At 32.1% G+C, this 17656-nt stretch overlaps 1 protein-coding gene across 1 annotated transcript in view; it reads right to left on the bottom strand.

The window, feature by feature from the left end:
• Positions 1-15668, bottom strand: part of LOC136971099 (uncharacterized) — a 33920-nt gene extending 18252 nt beyond the window's left edge. The window contains exons 1-3 of the mRNA XM_067265579.1: positions 15515-15668; positions 13013-13178; positions 7072-7506 (exon numbers count right to left, since the gene is read on the bottom strand). Coding sequence (XP_067121680.1) covers positions 7072-7506; positions 13013-13178; positions 15515-15551 — 638 coding nt within the window. The 5' untranslated portion in view covers positions 15552-15668. The remainder of the gene's footprint in view (positions 1-7071; positions 7507-13012; positions 13179-15514) is intronic.
• Positions 15669-17656: the final 1988 nt, after the last annotated feature.

Genomic DNA, 17656 nt, shown 5'->3' on the forward strand with positions numbered 1-17656 from the left:
TTTTCGGCCATTTTAAAAGGCCTTCTTCAGGTGCACTGAGGACGATTGGAAAGTCGGATAGCCAATGTTTACGTGACGTCATTGTTTATGAGGGGTTTCCTCTTACAAGTGACGTCTTAACAGAGAAGGTTTAAACGAAATTGACCTTGGAAAATATTTTAAGATTAGCCAAGATGCGTGAACTATTGAAAGGGGTCTGCATGAGCTCCTCAGAGCTTATTTGAAAGAATATAGCTACACCGTTTCAAACGCGGGTGAACTCGTCTCTAAATTACAAGGCATTGCTTTAACCTGGCAAGAATTTATCACAGTGTTAGACTATGAAGCTATGTATCCGTCCATTAAATTGGAGCCGTGCTTCTGTGCCCTTAGAGACTTCCTCTTCCAAGCCGTTCCGCCCGGACCTAAGCACCACAAGCAGATTTTGGAGCTGGCCCACCTAGTATGCTACAACTCCTTTTTCACCTTCAACCAACGAATCTACCTTCAAAGAAGAGGGGTCCCAATGGGTAGCCCCCTGTCTGGAGACCTCTGTGAGTTAGTGGTTAGAAAATTAGATAGCGAAGTCCTACAAACCTTCAATGCAGACATTGTACTCTACACGCGGTATGTTGATGATATTCTTATTATCTGGAGATCCAAACCGGACGTTGGTAAGCTGCTGCAGACTGTTAATAACAATCCGTTTGGGCTTAAGTTAAAGCTTGATCAGCAGGATGATAGGTTGGCCCATTTCCTTGACCTCAGTATTTTCCTAGACCGCGGTTGTATAACCACTAGTGTATTCCATAAGCCTAATCTTCTACCTTTCTTCATCCCCTCAGCCTCGAACGACCCCTTTACCTATAAAATTTCCGCCTACCGGGCCCTGATCCGTAGGGCCTATACCCATTGCTCTAACACTAATGACGCGTTTCGTGAAATCCAGCACATCAAACGCATCGCCGTAGCCCACGGTTACAACGGTAAATTTATAGATGTGCTGGCCCAGAGAATACATGATCGAGTTGTTAACAAAGCCGTTAGTTCCAGTACTCGTAACCTGCGAAGTAAGCAAGTTGTTGTTGATTTCGACCCTAGGTTGAGCCAAGCGTATAAAATCTTATCCAAAAAAGCCAAAGTTGGTCTTACGTACAAGTGCAGCCCTTCGATTTATAAGCTTCTAACAAATAACAAGGATAAATGCAGCGAATCCAGGATTCCAGGGGTCTACTCTGTTCCGCTGGTGGACAATAGAGTTAAGCCAAGCAATAAATTAACCTACATAGGCTCAACCAACAGATCGCTTACCAAAAGGATAGCTGAGCATAGGTACGACGCGCGCAACAAAAAATTTAATTCCACCCTAGCCCAGTACGCAAGCGAACCCAGTATAATGGCCGAATGGGAAGATGCTAGGATTACCGTTCCTATTCTTGACTCTAGCAAACTTAGAACAATCGAAGCTATAGAAATCTTTACTGAATCTCTCAAAGGAAACTGCATTAACAGCAGGGATGCAGATTCGCTTTCCCCTGCCTGGCGGTCACTCCTCGATAACCCCCTTAATTAAATAGGCCGGTCCACCCTCTCCTTGTCCGTTTCGTTCTCTCGTGCAGTTTCTAAATTTATCAGGTTTCTTTTTCCTTTTTCTTTCTATTTCCTTTTTTCCGCCTCTCACGATTCGCATATCTTCGACAATAGTTCACGCATCTTGGCTAATCTTAAAATATTTTCCAAGGTCAATTTCGTTTAAACCTTCTCTGCTAAGACGTCACTCGTAAGAGGAAACCCCTCATAAACAATGACGTCACGTAAACATTGGCTATCCGACTTTCCAACTGTCCTCAGTGCACCTGAAGAAGGCCTTTTAAAACGGCCAAAAACGTTTGTGCTCATTAATTTGTTTGCTAGAAACAGTGTGAAAGGTTTTTTGTGCCTACGATTTTAAATTAGTTCTAGCTTTGTGTGCAGAGATTTGTAATGAAAGGCAGTTCATGCAAAGACTATTGGCGAGAGAAAAATTAAATGATCCAATCATTGCCAATCATTTACTCTGGAGTTGCACAATCGCTTAGCCCTTCTTGGAGTGATGACAGACATAGATCTCTGGGGGGAACGTCAGACATTACCACAGAGTGCACCAAAAACATCATTGGAAGACACCAAAGAAGACAAAAGGATCAGTGGATCCAAGAACACTCATGGAAGTTGATTGTTGAGAGGCAAAACTTAAAAGGACCAGGCTAAAACAACAGCTGAGATGGAGGAACTAAGCCAAAGATACACAGAGATGGATAGATGTGTAAAGAAAAGCTGTTGGAAAGATGACAAGGAATGGTTAGAACGAAAGGGCACTGAAGTGCAGGAGGCTTCTGACGAATGACTCAAGACCCTGAACTGCATAGTCAATGAACTGACTGGGATGAAAAGTAACTCCAACGTTCCAATAAAAGACAAAAATAGGAAGCTTCTGATCACTCAAGATAAGCAGAATAAGAGATGGATGGAACCTTTTTGGGAAACATTTAATCAAGCAGAACCGACCATCTTATATGATTTCAATATTGAGGATACACAGGATGAGCTTCAAGTAGACACTGGTGATATTACACTTGAGGAAGTGGAGCTTGCGATTAAAAGCCTAAAGAATAGTAGAGCAGCTGGTTTGGATGAAATTATGGCTGAGAATTTAAAGCATGGAGGGCAGCCTATGTTGGAAAAACTAACATTATTGTTTAATTAACAGGTGCTGGCAATGTGGGGAGGACCCAGAGGATTGGAAAAGGGTTGCTATAGTCATAATTCCTAAGAGAGGAGCTATTTCCGAATGTACTAACTGGTGAGGTATTGTGCCTGGAAAGGCATTTTGTGTGGTCCTCCCTCGATGCCTATGGATTGTCCTCGATCAGTGCTTGCAGGAGGAGCAAGCTGGGTTTTGCTGCGGAAGATCGTGCAGTAAGCAGATCTTCTCCCTTTAAAATATCATTGAACAATGCATTGAGTATTGACACCCATTGGCCATCAATTTCATTGATTTCAAAAAGGCTTTTAATAGTGTTCACCACAAGTCCTTCTGGCAGATCCTGCGATTATATGGTGTACTGATAAACTTTGTCACCATTTTTAAGGCCTTATACCTGCATTCGAGTTGTTGCATCAAAACTGAAGGTGGTCATACAGACTTGAAATTATGACAGGAGTCAGGCAAGGTTGTGTCCTGTCTCCTTTCCTCATCACCCTTCATTATGTCATGCGGTGAGCAGAAGAGTCTGGTGCATGCATTGGAACCAGCATACACTCGTTTGACCAGGATAGTCTTGAAGATTTGGTTTATGCTGATGATATCGCCCTATTAGAGGAAAGCAAGACAAAGCTACAGCATGCCATGGCCACATTGGGTTGAAAGGCGCACAAAATTGGCCTCAGGGTAAACGCCATAAAGTTGAAAATTATGCATGTATGTAAAACTGCCCAAACATGGGGAGTTATTGTTGGAGCACAACGATTGGAAGAGGTGGAGAGATTTACCTACTTGGGTAGTGTTATTTCTTAAAATGGTGATGCAGAAATGGATGTGAAGTGCTACATCAGAAAAATGGCGATAGTCTTCTGCTGAATGAACAAGATCTGGTCCTCACCATCCATCTCATTGAGAATCAAATTCCACCTGTTCACCTCCATCGTGATTCTGATAGCTGTTTATACTAGTGAATCCTGGAAGACATTGGTAAACATCAATAGAAAGCTCAATGTCTTCCAACAAAAATGCCTATGATGAATCCTAAGAATCCAATATTTAGATCATATCACCAATAAAGAGGTTCTCCGAAGAAATGGGATGTGCAAACTTCATAACATTGCACCTGTAAAAGAGTCCGACTGGCTGGCCACATTTTTCACATGGAAAACAATAGGATCCCTAAAACAGCCATGAAATGGGTTCCCCCTGGCACCAAATGGCCATGAGGACACCCAGGAATACTTGGCGTAAAGCTTTTCTTCAAGATTTAAAGATGTTCAATATGACTTGGGAGGAAGCTGAAGCCCTTGCCCATTGTCAAAATCGATGGAAGATAATTGCTGCCCATTATGCTAGCTAGCATTGGAGGAACTATTACTTACTACATCATATTCAACCATTATCAATCCACTGTTGGATTAAGGTCTCCTCTAATCCTTTCCATTCTTCCCTGTCCAATGCTTTATGTTTAATTAAACAACATTTTTATTAAGTTGTTTTATTGGGCCTACTGAAAGTCATTTGGAGAATTCATTAGCCTATGAGAGATTACAACTTTGCATAGTCACATGGAAAATTTTTGAGCCTTTTTTGGACAAAAGTTGCATCTTATATGCTATAGAAGAAGATATCTAAAATAAACATATAGAATAGTGAATAATTATGAAATTTTGTTCTTCAAAGATGAATAAATTTACAATTTAGATATTTTTTAGACATTCTATGACAACTTAAATGAAAAAATATTAACAAGAATTTTATTTTCTGAAATTCTTGTACAAAATACATTTCAGGTCATTTAAAATTAGTGCCTCATTTTAAAACATACAATTTAATGAATCATGGAAAAAAAAATTGTAATGTTTTATTAAAGTATACTCAATATATTTTGTATTATGAATTTTAAAGAAAATATGAAAATGATGCTTTTATTCTATATGGTAATTTTTGTTAATATTAAACAATTCAGAAAGGAAGAGCTTAGCTATTTAAAATATTGATTAGGAAAGCATTTGAAAATCAATTCTGAACATTCATAATTCATCTGTCAATAGTAACAGATAAAATAAGTTAAGCAATTGATTCTTATTGAACTGAACTGAACTGAAATTAAAAAATTATACTGTAACTTGGTATTATAATTTAGTTATTATATGACTATCTTCCTTAACCATTGTTAAAGACTGATATTATTAAGTTATAACTAAAGAAGTACATTAATTTCTTTTAAAATAAAGTTTCCTTAAACATATTAACATCTTTTTTGTTCTTTAAGCCAAAAACTGAATTTTTATTTCGTTTATTGATGTTATAATGATAATGATTGTTATAAAGTTATACATTAAATAGGAAAGTTTGAGTTTGACTAGTATTCTTTAGTATTACAATAGTTTTAACTATTGACAGCAAAACCTATTATTTGTCTATGATTTCAGATAAAATAAAAGATAAATTTTTAATGATTCCTACTGAAAATACAAAGTTGCTACAAAATTTTTATTGAGAAATTTTCAAAAAAATCCTGTTTCCAAAATTTGTAACCTATCCTAGATACTGTACAATATAAATACTCAAAAACTTCACTATACGACCAAAAAAACGAAATCAACACCAATAGTTCGTTACTAACGTTTTCAAACCGAAATACTGATTCTTCATCAGGTGACTTTGAATATTTCTGAACTGTCGTTCGAAGAAAACCAAATTCAAAATTCGAACACATGTTTAACCGATTGCGTCTTCTTAGGCATGCGCACTAAAGTGCCAGACGGAACTCATAGGTTATTGCTCATCAGTGCTTGCCACACAGCTGATGGCGTTAACTCTTCTTTCTGATTTATGCAGTTACTACTGCTAAGATTAGCCAAGCATATGTAGGCAGCTTCTAACCACCTGATGTGTTGCGCGTGGTGCATATAACTCTGGCTTGCTTGAAATCCGGCTCTATATCTGGATCTGATGAATAAATGGACAGAGCAGTGGCGTTCCTCTGCTTCCATACATCAGCTGCATGCTCCTTCAGTCTAACTCCTAATCTCTTTTGTAGAGCCCATTTATTCATCCAGTTTATTCGTGCAGCAAAAATGCTGGGACGTCTTTGGGTGGTTTATGTGATAGATGACGCTACACCAGCCAAAGACGTCCCAGCATTTTTGCTGTACTAAGAATAACAAACATGTTTTCTCACCCTCTTCACGTCCTTCCTTTCTTGTGTTTTGTGTCGTCATTACCATGCCAGGAAAGCGTTTCTGACCATGCACTGTTACATGATTTCCCATCATCTAGGTGTACTCTATCTCTCCAGAAAGTTTGTAACCACTGTACTGATACACCCTGCATATTATTTGTATATAATACACACAGTTATGCTAATTTGAACACTAAAGAAACCAAGCAGTGACATCTACATTTTGAGATGATGAGTGCTGCTCAAGGAACCAAGGACATGTGCCCTGTCTTTTCTCAGAGAATGTTACTCAATTATCTTAGAATTACTTTTACTTAATGTTACCTAATTGAAGTCATGCAGTATGCTTTGTTATATATTTTTTTATTTTAAAGCAACAAAACTGATTGCTTTGGTATTAAAGATGTGTTGCAGCACCCTTTTGATACCAAAGCACACCCTTCCAGATGTGCCCTTGACATCAAGAAAAGTTCAAATTATCAAAACAATTTTTGAAAATTAACTTACTTTTCTGTAAGTTTCTAGTGTTTACCAACATTCCCACATTTTTTGGGAATATATATGTCATACTCTCTTACTTTCTTTTCTACTTTAAAATCACTAATTTTTTAAATTGAAGATAAAAGCTTTACATTCCATCCTTAAACATCACAAAAATATAGCTAAAACAACAAATGACATAACTAGATGTAAGTGACAAACATGACAATTTTATCCATACCCCTAGAGTTTAATTTTACATTTTGGAGAATTTCTGAAGCAAACATTCTATAAAATTGGGAGACCACAGGCTAAGTTGAGTTTATTTGAATTATGAAATACACTAATTCCAAATTATCCAAATTTATAGTAAAAATATGAATTAAGCATATTCCTTAACACTATTATTCTTGAAATTTGTATTTCAATTAAAGGACATTTTTAAACAATTTGACATCATTTAAAAAATTTTAGTAATAAGTTTTATTTGAATTTGAATGCTATTTTCCTGACAAACTTTCTTGTTAGCAATTTATCTTAAAATTTGAAAATATAAAGAATATAATGCACTTTTAAAACATGTTTTGTATAATGTTTATATAGTAATAAATAGACTCAACATGCTTATATTTACAAATATAAATAAGAAAACATAAAATAAGTTAAAAAGAAATATAATTACCTTCTTTCATATAAAGATATATTTGGTAAAGACTTAGAATTATCACATTTTGAAACAACGTAGGAATGATTTCTAATTACTTTATTTGACTTTTTACATTTTTTGTATTCTTCAAATGTATCAGAATTCTGTTCAGATAATTTATCTGTCAATAAACTACAGTTATCTTTATCATCATCTTCTGAGTTCTGTAATACTGGAAATAAAGGCTTTCTCACTGTAAATGTCAATGATCTTATTGTTTTTGTTGTTTCTGAGATATTTTCCTTATTATTTGTATTTTCATTTTGTTTTTCAAAATCTTCATGAAAACTTGATTTTAATAAATTACTAGTATTTTTTGTTCTTCTTTTAGAATTAACATTTCTCAAAATTGGCACTTTAGATTTGTTTTTCAAACAAGGTGAAGCTGATTTATCCAAATGTAATTTCTTTCTGTAAGTAAACATATAATATGTTTATTTTATTTTTTATGTATGCACACTTATATATAGCCTATATATATATTTTATATACACCGTGCTCTTTTCTAAAAAAGAATTACTAGCAGTGTGCATATTTGGTGAATAAAAAAATTGTTTTAGGAAAAATTATTTTTTCTTTATACATGTGCACATTTATGTTGTAGCATTTATAGCAGTGATTCTCAAACTTTTTCAATCCAATGCCCTCTTTGTTCCATAAAGTTATACCCAATGCCCTAACCCATTTTCTCTTGTGTGAGAAAAGATTGGAAATATTCTTAGGAAAACTTTTCTATGAATCTCACACTTTGTGCCCTTACCATACATTGTTCTCAACATCTGGAAACCATTAAGCGCAATGTTTCCTCTTATCCATTTAACAGAGGAAAGGGAACAGCTGTCAGTGACCCCAACTTTTGCCTTTGGACACCATTCAGTACCCTGCCTCCAGTGCCCCCCTAGATTTACTCACCACCCACAGGGCAGTAGCACCCACTTTGAGAACCACTGATTTATAGTATAGTTTTGTATATCTTTGTTTGCACTTTCTTCCCTATTTCTTATTTTGGATTTAGTATCAGTTATTAAATACTGCCTTTTTAATAACCATGAAAATTTGAACTTTATTTTTGCTGATAATAATTTGAAAAGGTTAACACCATTCTCTTTCAAATTATCATTAGCACTTTTCCATACTTTGTTTCTTGACAAAAACAAAACAGGAATAAATAATTATCACACTATCCATTCAACAAAAGATTGCTTTCAATAAAAAGGGTCCCACCCTATTTACTTTTTATGTTGGTTCCAATTGATCCATGGCATTCATTGTGGCCAATTCGCATTTTTCACCGGATGCTCGCCCTCTGGTGTTTAAAAACAAAACTATTTTATCTGGGTCATTTGAATCATTATTTTATTGTGTATTATCAGCAGTAAAGATGAACAGCAATAGAAAAAGCAAAGCTTTCTATTGCATTCCAAATTGCAATTTCAAAGTCATGCAGGAACCCAATATAAGTTTTTGTCTATTCCCACATGAAAAACATGATTATTTGAAGATCGGTCAATTATATTTATAAGCTTCTCTGAATTCTGAAAAAAGTAGATTAGACTGTTAAGAATTGCCAAAAGTTTCCTGATTGTCCAGCTTTACATGAACAAGTTATGCTGTCAATTTTAAAGGATTTTTTCTTAAAGTTTAAAATGCCAGTAATTTTGTGTGGGACACAGGGTTGGATTTAAGCATTTCAAGAACCTAAGCTGAACTCTGTAAGACCCCTTACCAAATTTTAGAAGTCAATCATAAAAAGAAAAGAATTAAATCAGACTATGTCTCTGATTTAATTAATTCGGATATTGGATGAAAAAGATGAGGTTTCACTAATCTTTTGTTTTATAACTGAATTTAATTAAATGTTTATATCTGTTCCATTAAAAATCTTTTTTGTAATCGGCTTAATCAGTTTTTTAAAAACGACTAATTTTTTTTTTTTTGGAAAAAATTAACATAATGACATACTACACAAAACTACACAAAATAAAAAGTAAAGTATATTTTGTTGGTTTGTAAAAAAAAATTTACTACAAAATATGACTTCAATTTCTTTTTTGCAGAAACGTTTGAGGCCCCTTGAACTCTAGGTCAGTGATTCTCAACCTTTTTTTTCTCATGGTACTTTTAATAATTTAAAAATTTGGCAGCATGCATGGTTACTTCGGTAAATACTGCAGGACAACCGGGGACGTCATATTTAGGTCACATTTTCTAAACACCTTGGTAACTATAGGCTGTTACCATAATACTGGTTACAATTTCCAAATGCGCCCTAAGAAGGTAGAACTGATTGAACTACTTGTCTGACATTGTTTATGTATTCTGCAGTGTGCCGCAGTGGCAGCACACTTCAAATATTTCACGGCACACTAAAGTGCCACAGCACAGCGGTTGAGAATCACTGCTCTAGGTCCTAAGCAACAGCTTACATAGCTTACTTGTAAATCCAGCCGTGATGGGACAGATGTCAAAGCTGATGTTTTTTAACACAAAGGACACAAACACATATAGAACAATCTTGCTCATTTGTTTTGATACCACATAATGACATGTCCCACTAGCAATAATTGTTCTCCTCCTATAAAATTTCTCAATAAATATCTACAAGCAGCATATATCATTATATCGGACAGTAATATACGATTAATTTTACATTACTTGTTACAAACGACCCAGATAAAGTAGCCATTTTGTAAAAATGCAGCACCCTCTATAGTTCGTGAAAAATGTAAATAGATTGGCCCAGTAAGTTTGTTCATTGTGCCAATCAACAGACTTTGCCTGAACATATTGAATTTTTCTTACTGAGGAAATACTGATACTACATTCCAGCTAGTGATACCTTTTATGCTATCTGTCAGTATGGTGTATTGGTGCATTCCAGCTGAAAAATAGCCCTGTGTATATAAATTTATATGCATGCATATTAGTTTAATAATCTTAGTAAAAATATCATTTCATTATTTTATTCAACTGATACCAACTATTATTATTTAAATGAGTATGTAATATAGTAACAATTTTTATCAATTGTTGCCGATTGGCATCAAATATTCAAACTTTAAAAAATGTTAAACATTTTAAGAGCACTTGACAATAATTCATATTTGTTACATATAATAAATGATTGTAGATGACTTCTTGTTTGTTATTTAATACTATTTCCTGCAACTTAAATTCATTATTTGAAACCATTTGAAATTATCTCTCTCTGGTAAATGATATTTTTACTAGGGTATATTCATTTTATTAAAAATTTAAATAATTAGTAATATAAATAAAGTTTAAATTATAATAAAAATTTTTGTAGTTCAAAATTGAAAATGCAAACATGATTAAGAATACTATTTTATGCTATTTAGCTTGTCATTATGTGTCTGGCTCAAATATAAATAAAAGCCTGATTTATACAGTATTATCTTTTCACCTACCAATTTTTTAAAATAGAGTATCAAATTAATATTTGTCACACCATTGCTCATAATAATAAATATTAATTCCATTCTACAAATTGATACTATATAAAAATTTCAAATGACATTATGACGACTAGAGAAAGGATTTTAAAGTACTGCACCTTTCCAAAAATATAACTGTTTTCATATGGATGATTCAAGATATATTTTGGGGCATGAAATGAAGCAAAATGAATACATTATGTTGCACTTTTCATGAGAGTAACACATTTCTCCTCCCTTTTTCCTCTTCTTTTATGCTTTGGCACTTTTTCCTCACTTCTCATTTTTAAAAATTAAAAAAAATAAATAAAATCCATACCCTTGTTTCATAAAGCAGACCAAGAGCTATAAAATGGTATGTTTGGTTAAAAAACATACCTGTATTAAAAAACAATATAATGCTATATAAAATAAAAATTTAAATACTGACATCTAGTCATTTGTAATCGCACTAAATACCAAGAGCCCGCTTCGTACATATATTCGACGCAACTAGAGTTGGTCCTTGGGTTGGTTAATTTTTGCGTCTTTAAGGGATGATAGAATTATGTACAAATGCACATATACTTTCGTAGACTGTCCATACACGCTCGACCCTTTTTCAAGACTAAGTGAAGTCCAAGAGAGTATACGTATGTATTGTACAGTACATTCGTAAACGATTCTATCATCCTTTAACTAAAAACGCAAAAATAAACCAATCCTACCTTAGGGCCAACCCTAATTGAAAAGACTATTTGGTATTTTAACCCGACTTCACTGGACACTTCGTATAGAGCTGTAAAGTGTTACTACAGTTTAATCCAGAAGCAACTCAATATTATTTCAGAATTGCAACATTTTAAATCATCGTGGAATATTTTAAAGGAAAATGTCAGTGAAACTTTTATAAAATTAAACGAAAATGAACATTCTACTGATGATCAACTAGAAAATGATAAAGATTCGATTTCATCCTCTTACTGCAAAGCTTGCAAAAATTGTCCTATTTGTTGTTATAATATATTATTTGGATATAACGTGTTAATATTATTGCTGAACAAAGCAAACTTCTAAATAAAAAATTAATGTTCTAGACTTGTGCTTATTGCAATTTTTGTCAGTTGTATTTTGAATATATTTAAATATAAATAGAAAAAAGTCATTTCTTTTATTTATGGGCTGGGCCGGTAATGATTTTTTCCACACAGAAATTTTAAGGCCAGTCCGCCCCTGTCTATATCCATCAGAATCCAAGTTCTATGTTCTATATACATCCATGTTCTATATAGATGGCTGTGTTAGTGTAACCAGTCCAAACCAGAACTCACTGTTTATAATAAAAACATGCCAAGGAGGTATGCATTTTCAGAAGAATTCAAGATGCAATTCATGGAAACTGATGGTCTCATTCTTTGATGTGCTGTCTGTGATGTAAATATTGTGATAGAGGAAGAATGAAGTGGGATTTGTGTTAGATGAAACTACTGATAAGCTACATTGATATAAGATATACCACAAAGATATATATTGAAAGTGATGATATTTTCATTATTTAGTGAATGGGTGAAACCCATGCTTTTAAAGCTGTACCAATCCAAAAAAGAAACATTCAATGATTCATGCATGAATCATTGAATGTCATATAAATGAGTTCATTGTTGCTCCTTTAGAGCAACAATGAACTCATTTACCTTATTCATCTCCGATATTTTCACAAACACAGTGTAGTCTATGTGCAATAGATGTCACATGGTTGAGGTTGGGGTACATGTCCTTCAGTGTTGGAACTCTCTACACTAGTTTTTTTTACAGATTTTTCAGGAACAGATTTATTGTTACCATGTAAAACATAATTGAGTGCAATACATATATAAACATTACAGTTGTTAAAAACATTTTTTAACATAAAAACTTACTCATTTAAATGCATTTTAATTTAAGTCAAATGAAGAATTCATACTTTATTTGTATGAAGTTTACTTTAAAAGTAAAAACTTCTCATTTGATATTTATGGAAATTCCAATAGAAAAATAATTTGTTTTGTTTACATATTCTAATGTGATATCTGCATAGCACACCACACATGTAAAATTACAGTAAATTAAAATTAAACCATCTTTATAACGTTAGTTCTTGTACTTCATGGTTAAATAAAATAAAAATACTTGAGAAATTAATTATTTTATTTATCCAGGGACTGCAAGAACTCTAAGATGGTTTAATTTCAATTTAATTTTAAACAGATATATTGTTATAAAAATATTAAGATTTTCTGTCTAGCTAATAAAATGAATGGCTTAAAATTGTACTGAAATGATGCCATTTTAAGCCACTTCATTTCATTGCCTTTGCATAATGTACTTTTAACTAACAAATCTTATGTTTATCAAGTTTTAATATTCTCTTCATGTATTTTTCCAGTGAATATCATTAATTTGTGTGTGTTAATATGTAATTTTTAGATAGAAGTACAAATTACATTTCATAGTCATATTGCTTCCTACGTTCCCATGTTGATAATCTTTCAGAACAAGCTTGCTTCACTTTTTTGGGTTCATTTTCTAAAAGTGAATCTCTATAACATCTTGAACTTTCATCTGGTGAAGCTAAGGATAATCTTCTATAATCATCACTTTCTTTTTTATCTATAAAATATTCAAATAATCAAAAAAAAACTTAAAAATTTTAATTGTTTAAAATTATATAAAAACTTTTCATAATAAAGCTTCTTTCAAAGTAAAACAAACATTAAATTAGTTTTTTCAAGTCAAAAAGATATTTTTAGAAAAACATTTTCTTAAACAGTACAAATATAATAGTAAATTTAATAAAACAAAAAATTGTTTCTGAATTAAAATAAGAAAGATAAATCACTTTAAATATTAATTTAGAAAATATTTCCCAAATATTAAAAAATATCAATTTGAATTAAGCATCTATTTTGTATTAAAATTAGCCTATCCCATATTTTACAGAAATAAAAATACATTTTTAACTACATTTCTACAAAGAATTTTTATTTCCTTTAAATTTTTTTGGAATACCTATTTCATTGTTATAATTACAATGTGTTATATCTTAAACAATTTAATGAAAGTATTTTGGAAATTTGATAAAAATCTGAATTATTATTAAACTTTAATTACAAATATCTGCTGTATTTTAAGTGTTTTATTTAGTCTAATTCTAAATGAAATAAGTCTTCTATATTAAAAATCTAAATCAAATTTTTATTTTTCCATGAATTAAATTTCAAGCATTAAAATTTTCTTACATTGTCATAATAGTGAATATGTGACTTTTGAAATAATTTTGCAAGTATTACATAATGTATATTTTTCTATAGCTTGATATACTGACTTCTTTTATAGAAACATTTTAATTAGAAACTAATTAGAAGCATTTGATATTTATAGTAATTTTGTACCTTGAGCAAAAGTATTTTTGAAATTAATTTGTTTTTATGTAATAAGGATCTTCAACTCTGGACATATTTTAAAGAAATCTACATTAAAAAATCTATACTAGATATTAACATATCATATATCCATGAGAAAATACTTAAAATGCCATCAAAATGTGATTCATAAATGCAAACCATGAAGATTTAGTGTAGAAATTTCAACATTTTATTTTGTAGAGATCCACAAATTCTATCTTGGACATTAATGCAAAATGTATAGTCCTTGTTTCTAGCAATAATCATTTACTGCAATGGTAAAGTTTGAAAGATGAAGAACTCAAACATTTAATAATTAAATGAATATTTTTAAATATTTGCTTATGAATGTTGCTATTCCTTATATAAAAATTCTTAATATATTAATCATCTTTTCATAAAGATTTTGATACTATCACTTTTTTTTGAAAAAATTTGCAATTTTGACAATCCAAAACCCAATTACAAAACTATTCTATTACTACTAATAAACAAATATTATGTCTTTGTCCACCAGACGTTCTTGTAAACTAGAAATTGTTATACCAAGGCAGTGCCGTAACTAGCCATTCACATTCCTTGTGCAAGAATTTGCAATAGGCCCCTTAATTATGTTTGGGAAAATAATAAAATAAATACATTCATGTTGGGCCCCCCCTTCAAAGTGGGCCCTGTGCGGGTGCACCTGTTGCACCTGCCTAGTTACAGCACTGTACCATGGAAAGCGAAATCACACAATTTCTTGGTAAAACACCTTTAATGTAACAATCCCGTCGAGGGGCAGCTTTGGCTCAAAATGCCGAAACACAGTGGCATACAGGATTACGTTACAATTAAAGGTGTTTTACTAGAAATTATGAGATTCGCTTCCATCAGAATAACAAGTTTTAATACACAAAAACGTCCAAAGTGAACAAAGACATAATATATGTATTAAAAAAAATCTTATTAAAGATTATACATCTACGTTCAATTATCAGAAAACAAATATTAAAGAAAAATACGATAATACAGCTTTCTTTCACAGTTTCCTCGACTTTCAATAGGATAGACGTTACTTAATTTAAGTTTAAAAAAAAAAAAAAACAAAATAGCTAATCGATTGTTGGTTGCCACAAATAGTAAATAAATATTTTGTAAAGAATAGCTCTAAAAGATTCTGACATTTACAAAGCCCGTAGTTTTTGTACAAATAAGCTTCCAACCATAATAATAAATTAGGGCAGCATTCGTTTATATTCAAAATTTCTCTTCGGACCACTCCATAAAATCTCACGAATGAGTCCTAGGGGGCGTGCATTCATTGCGAGGGTGAAAGTAGGGTGTTAATGAATGCCGACACAGGGGGAGGTCATCCGAGTGTTTTTGTAACTTCATTAAACCAATTAATTATTATACGAATTTCAAGTTAATGTTTTAATTTAAACATTTCTTATTAATTAATAATAATATGAGGTTAATACCGAAACTAATGATAAATTTTAAATTCCAATATTAGCATTTGTATTAACTAAAATTTTGAATTCAAATCCAAATACTTACTAAACATTTGAGATAAACGTTTCCTTTTCTGAGCCATTTTATTTAAAAATTTCAAAAATTAGCACTTATAAAATTTCCAGACTATATTACAGACGAACTCAAATACTTCCAGCTAGTTCTTACTAATTGGTACGGAGCATGCGTTATAACAGCAGACGAGTTGTTATAAATTAATTGTTGCCAGCTTTTTATTTTCTTCAAATATTTTGGAAAAAAATTATTAATTATATAACTATTGAATAATTATTCAAATTTATACACATGTGAATAACTGATTTAATTTTTTATGAATTATTTTATTTTAAGGGACTAGCTTCTTATCTCCTAAAGTATTTACTCAAATGATTGATAAGTCAGAAATTATTGATAGAATGTTATTCGCTGCTTAACTTATACTAAATGACTATCCAAAATTAAATCTGCATTTGATAAAATTGAAAAACCTATTCGTTTTCGAGGTTTCTATATTTTTTGAAGACTGTATCAATGAAGCTCTAATTCAAATACAGTAAAAATGTTTGCGGGCGGCAAAAATTGTTTTTCGCTTCAGATATCATTGACCCACGCGCCGCCCAGAAGCCTATTGGCAATAAAATTAATTTAAATTGGAAAAACTGAAGATTAATCTCTTAAAACATTTTTTAAAAAATAAAGGTTGAACTGTTTTATTTTTTGTCTTTTTCTGTCCTCTAAGGTCTTTTTTTATTATTATTATTATCCATCGTGGATTGCCAGGCTCGCAATGGGAACGGCCAGGTAGTGACGAGGAAAAAGGCTCGATATATCCGTGATTGACCTCCCGCGAAAGGCTCTTGGAACGTTGTTCACCTGGATTATATCCCTCGTCGAATTAGGAATAGTTCATTTATCTTTAAAAAAGTTAGATAGATGACCGGCATAATTAGATTGCTAAAGGGAAAACATGATGCAAAGGGGCAAAACACTACTAATTTGAGGTGGAGAGCATTTATTTTAAATTAACAAATTATTTTAAAATATGATAAAAAAAAATTGAATCTCGGCATTTTGACGATGTCACAATAAATAATTGCTCGTTTCTACATTTATTATGACTGCATTAGATTTTCGGGAAAAAGTTTTCTTGTTATAATTAAGTAATTTTTAATTAATTATTAATTGAAAAATAGTAATGTTAATATTAAACAATTATTGATTAATAGTTAAATGAGTTTTCAACGAATTATAACAGAACATTCGGTATGGTACAGTACAATATTCCTTCGCATGGAATATTGCATGCGAAGGATGCAATATTCCATGTTATACTCCGTTTATCGCATGGAATTTGGATTTTATGCGATAAACGTTGCGTAAACAATTTTCTGTTTATTCTTTGACTTCTCTCTTTGATACTATATGTAGCTTTATCTTTTTGGTGTTTTGTTTCAAAGTTTTTAAAATTAATCCATTAAAATTTAATTGCAATCTATCATTCGTTTATTTGAATAACTTTTTTTAATGTAACAAGAATTATTTCCTTTTGTGGAGCAGTGCAGTAGATCCTTACTCTAGGAGTGTTATCAATTTTTTATTAGGAATTGTCCATAAATTACGTCCGCATTTTTCTTTAAATTTTTAATTTTCCCATTCCCATTGTCCCAGTTTGTCCAAGTTTCCGTAACCTCTCTCACCTCTTCGGACGTCCAACAAAACTCAACCTTCCCTCAAAATCTTTATCACTTTATGAATAATAAAATGTATAAACTGTGTAAAATTTAATGAAATAAAACGGAAGTTCATTGAAGGTCAACCCCCGCCTCCCTTGTCTGACTTTGTCCGACTTGTCATAACTCCGTCCCTTCCAGTGTGGCCAGCATTTACGGATAGCCCCTTGCGGAAGTATGAAATGCTAGCTTACCCATAATTTTACAATATAATAATAGCAAATTAAATAAACAAGAGTTTTGTCATTGTGGATAACAAACTGTCACGAAATTTTTGCGTATTCACACGGAATTTTTACTTTGCCGGCTTTTATATATAACAGAGGGAAAATATAGCGAAAAAATGACTCTTCTTCCAAGATTTTTACGTTTTAGGACTTAGGGGGACCTTGAAATGTCGAGAAACCAAAAACAAAAACAAAATATATATATATGAAGGAGGTTCTGTATGTATGGA

This window comes from Centruroides vittatus, unplaced genomic scaffold (genome assembly GCF_030686945.1).
Source record: "Centruroides vittatus isolate TY-2023 unplaced genomic scaffold, ASM3068694v2 contig_2311, whole genome shotgun sequence".
Classification (NCBI taxonomy): domain Eukaryota; kingdom Metazoa; phylum Arthropoda; class Arachnida; order Scorpiones; family Buthidae; genus Centruroides; species Centruroides vittatus.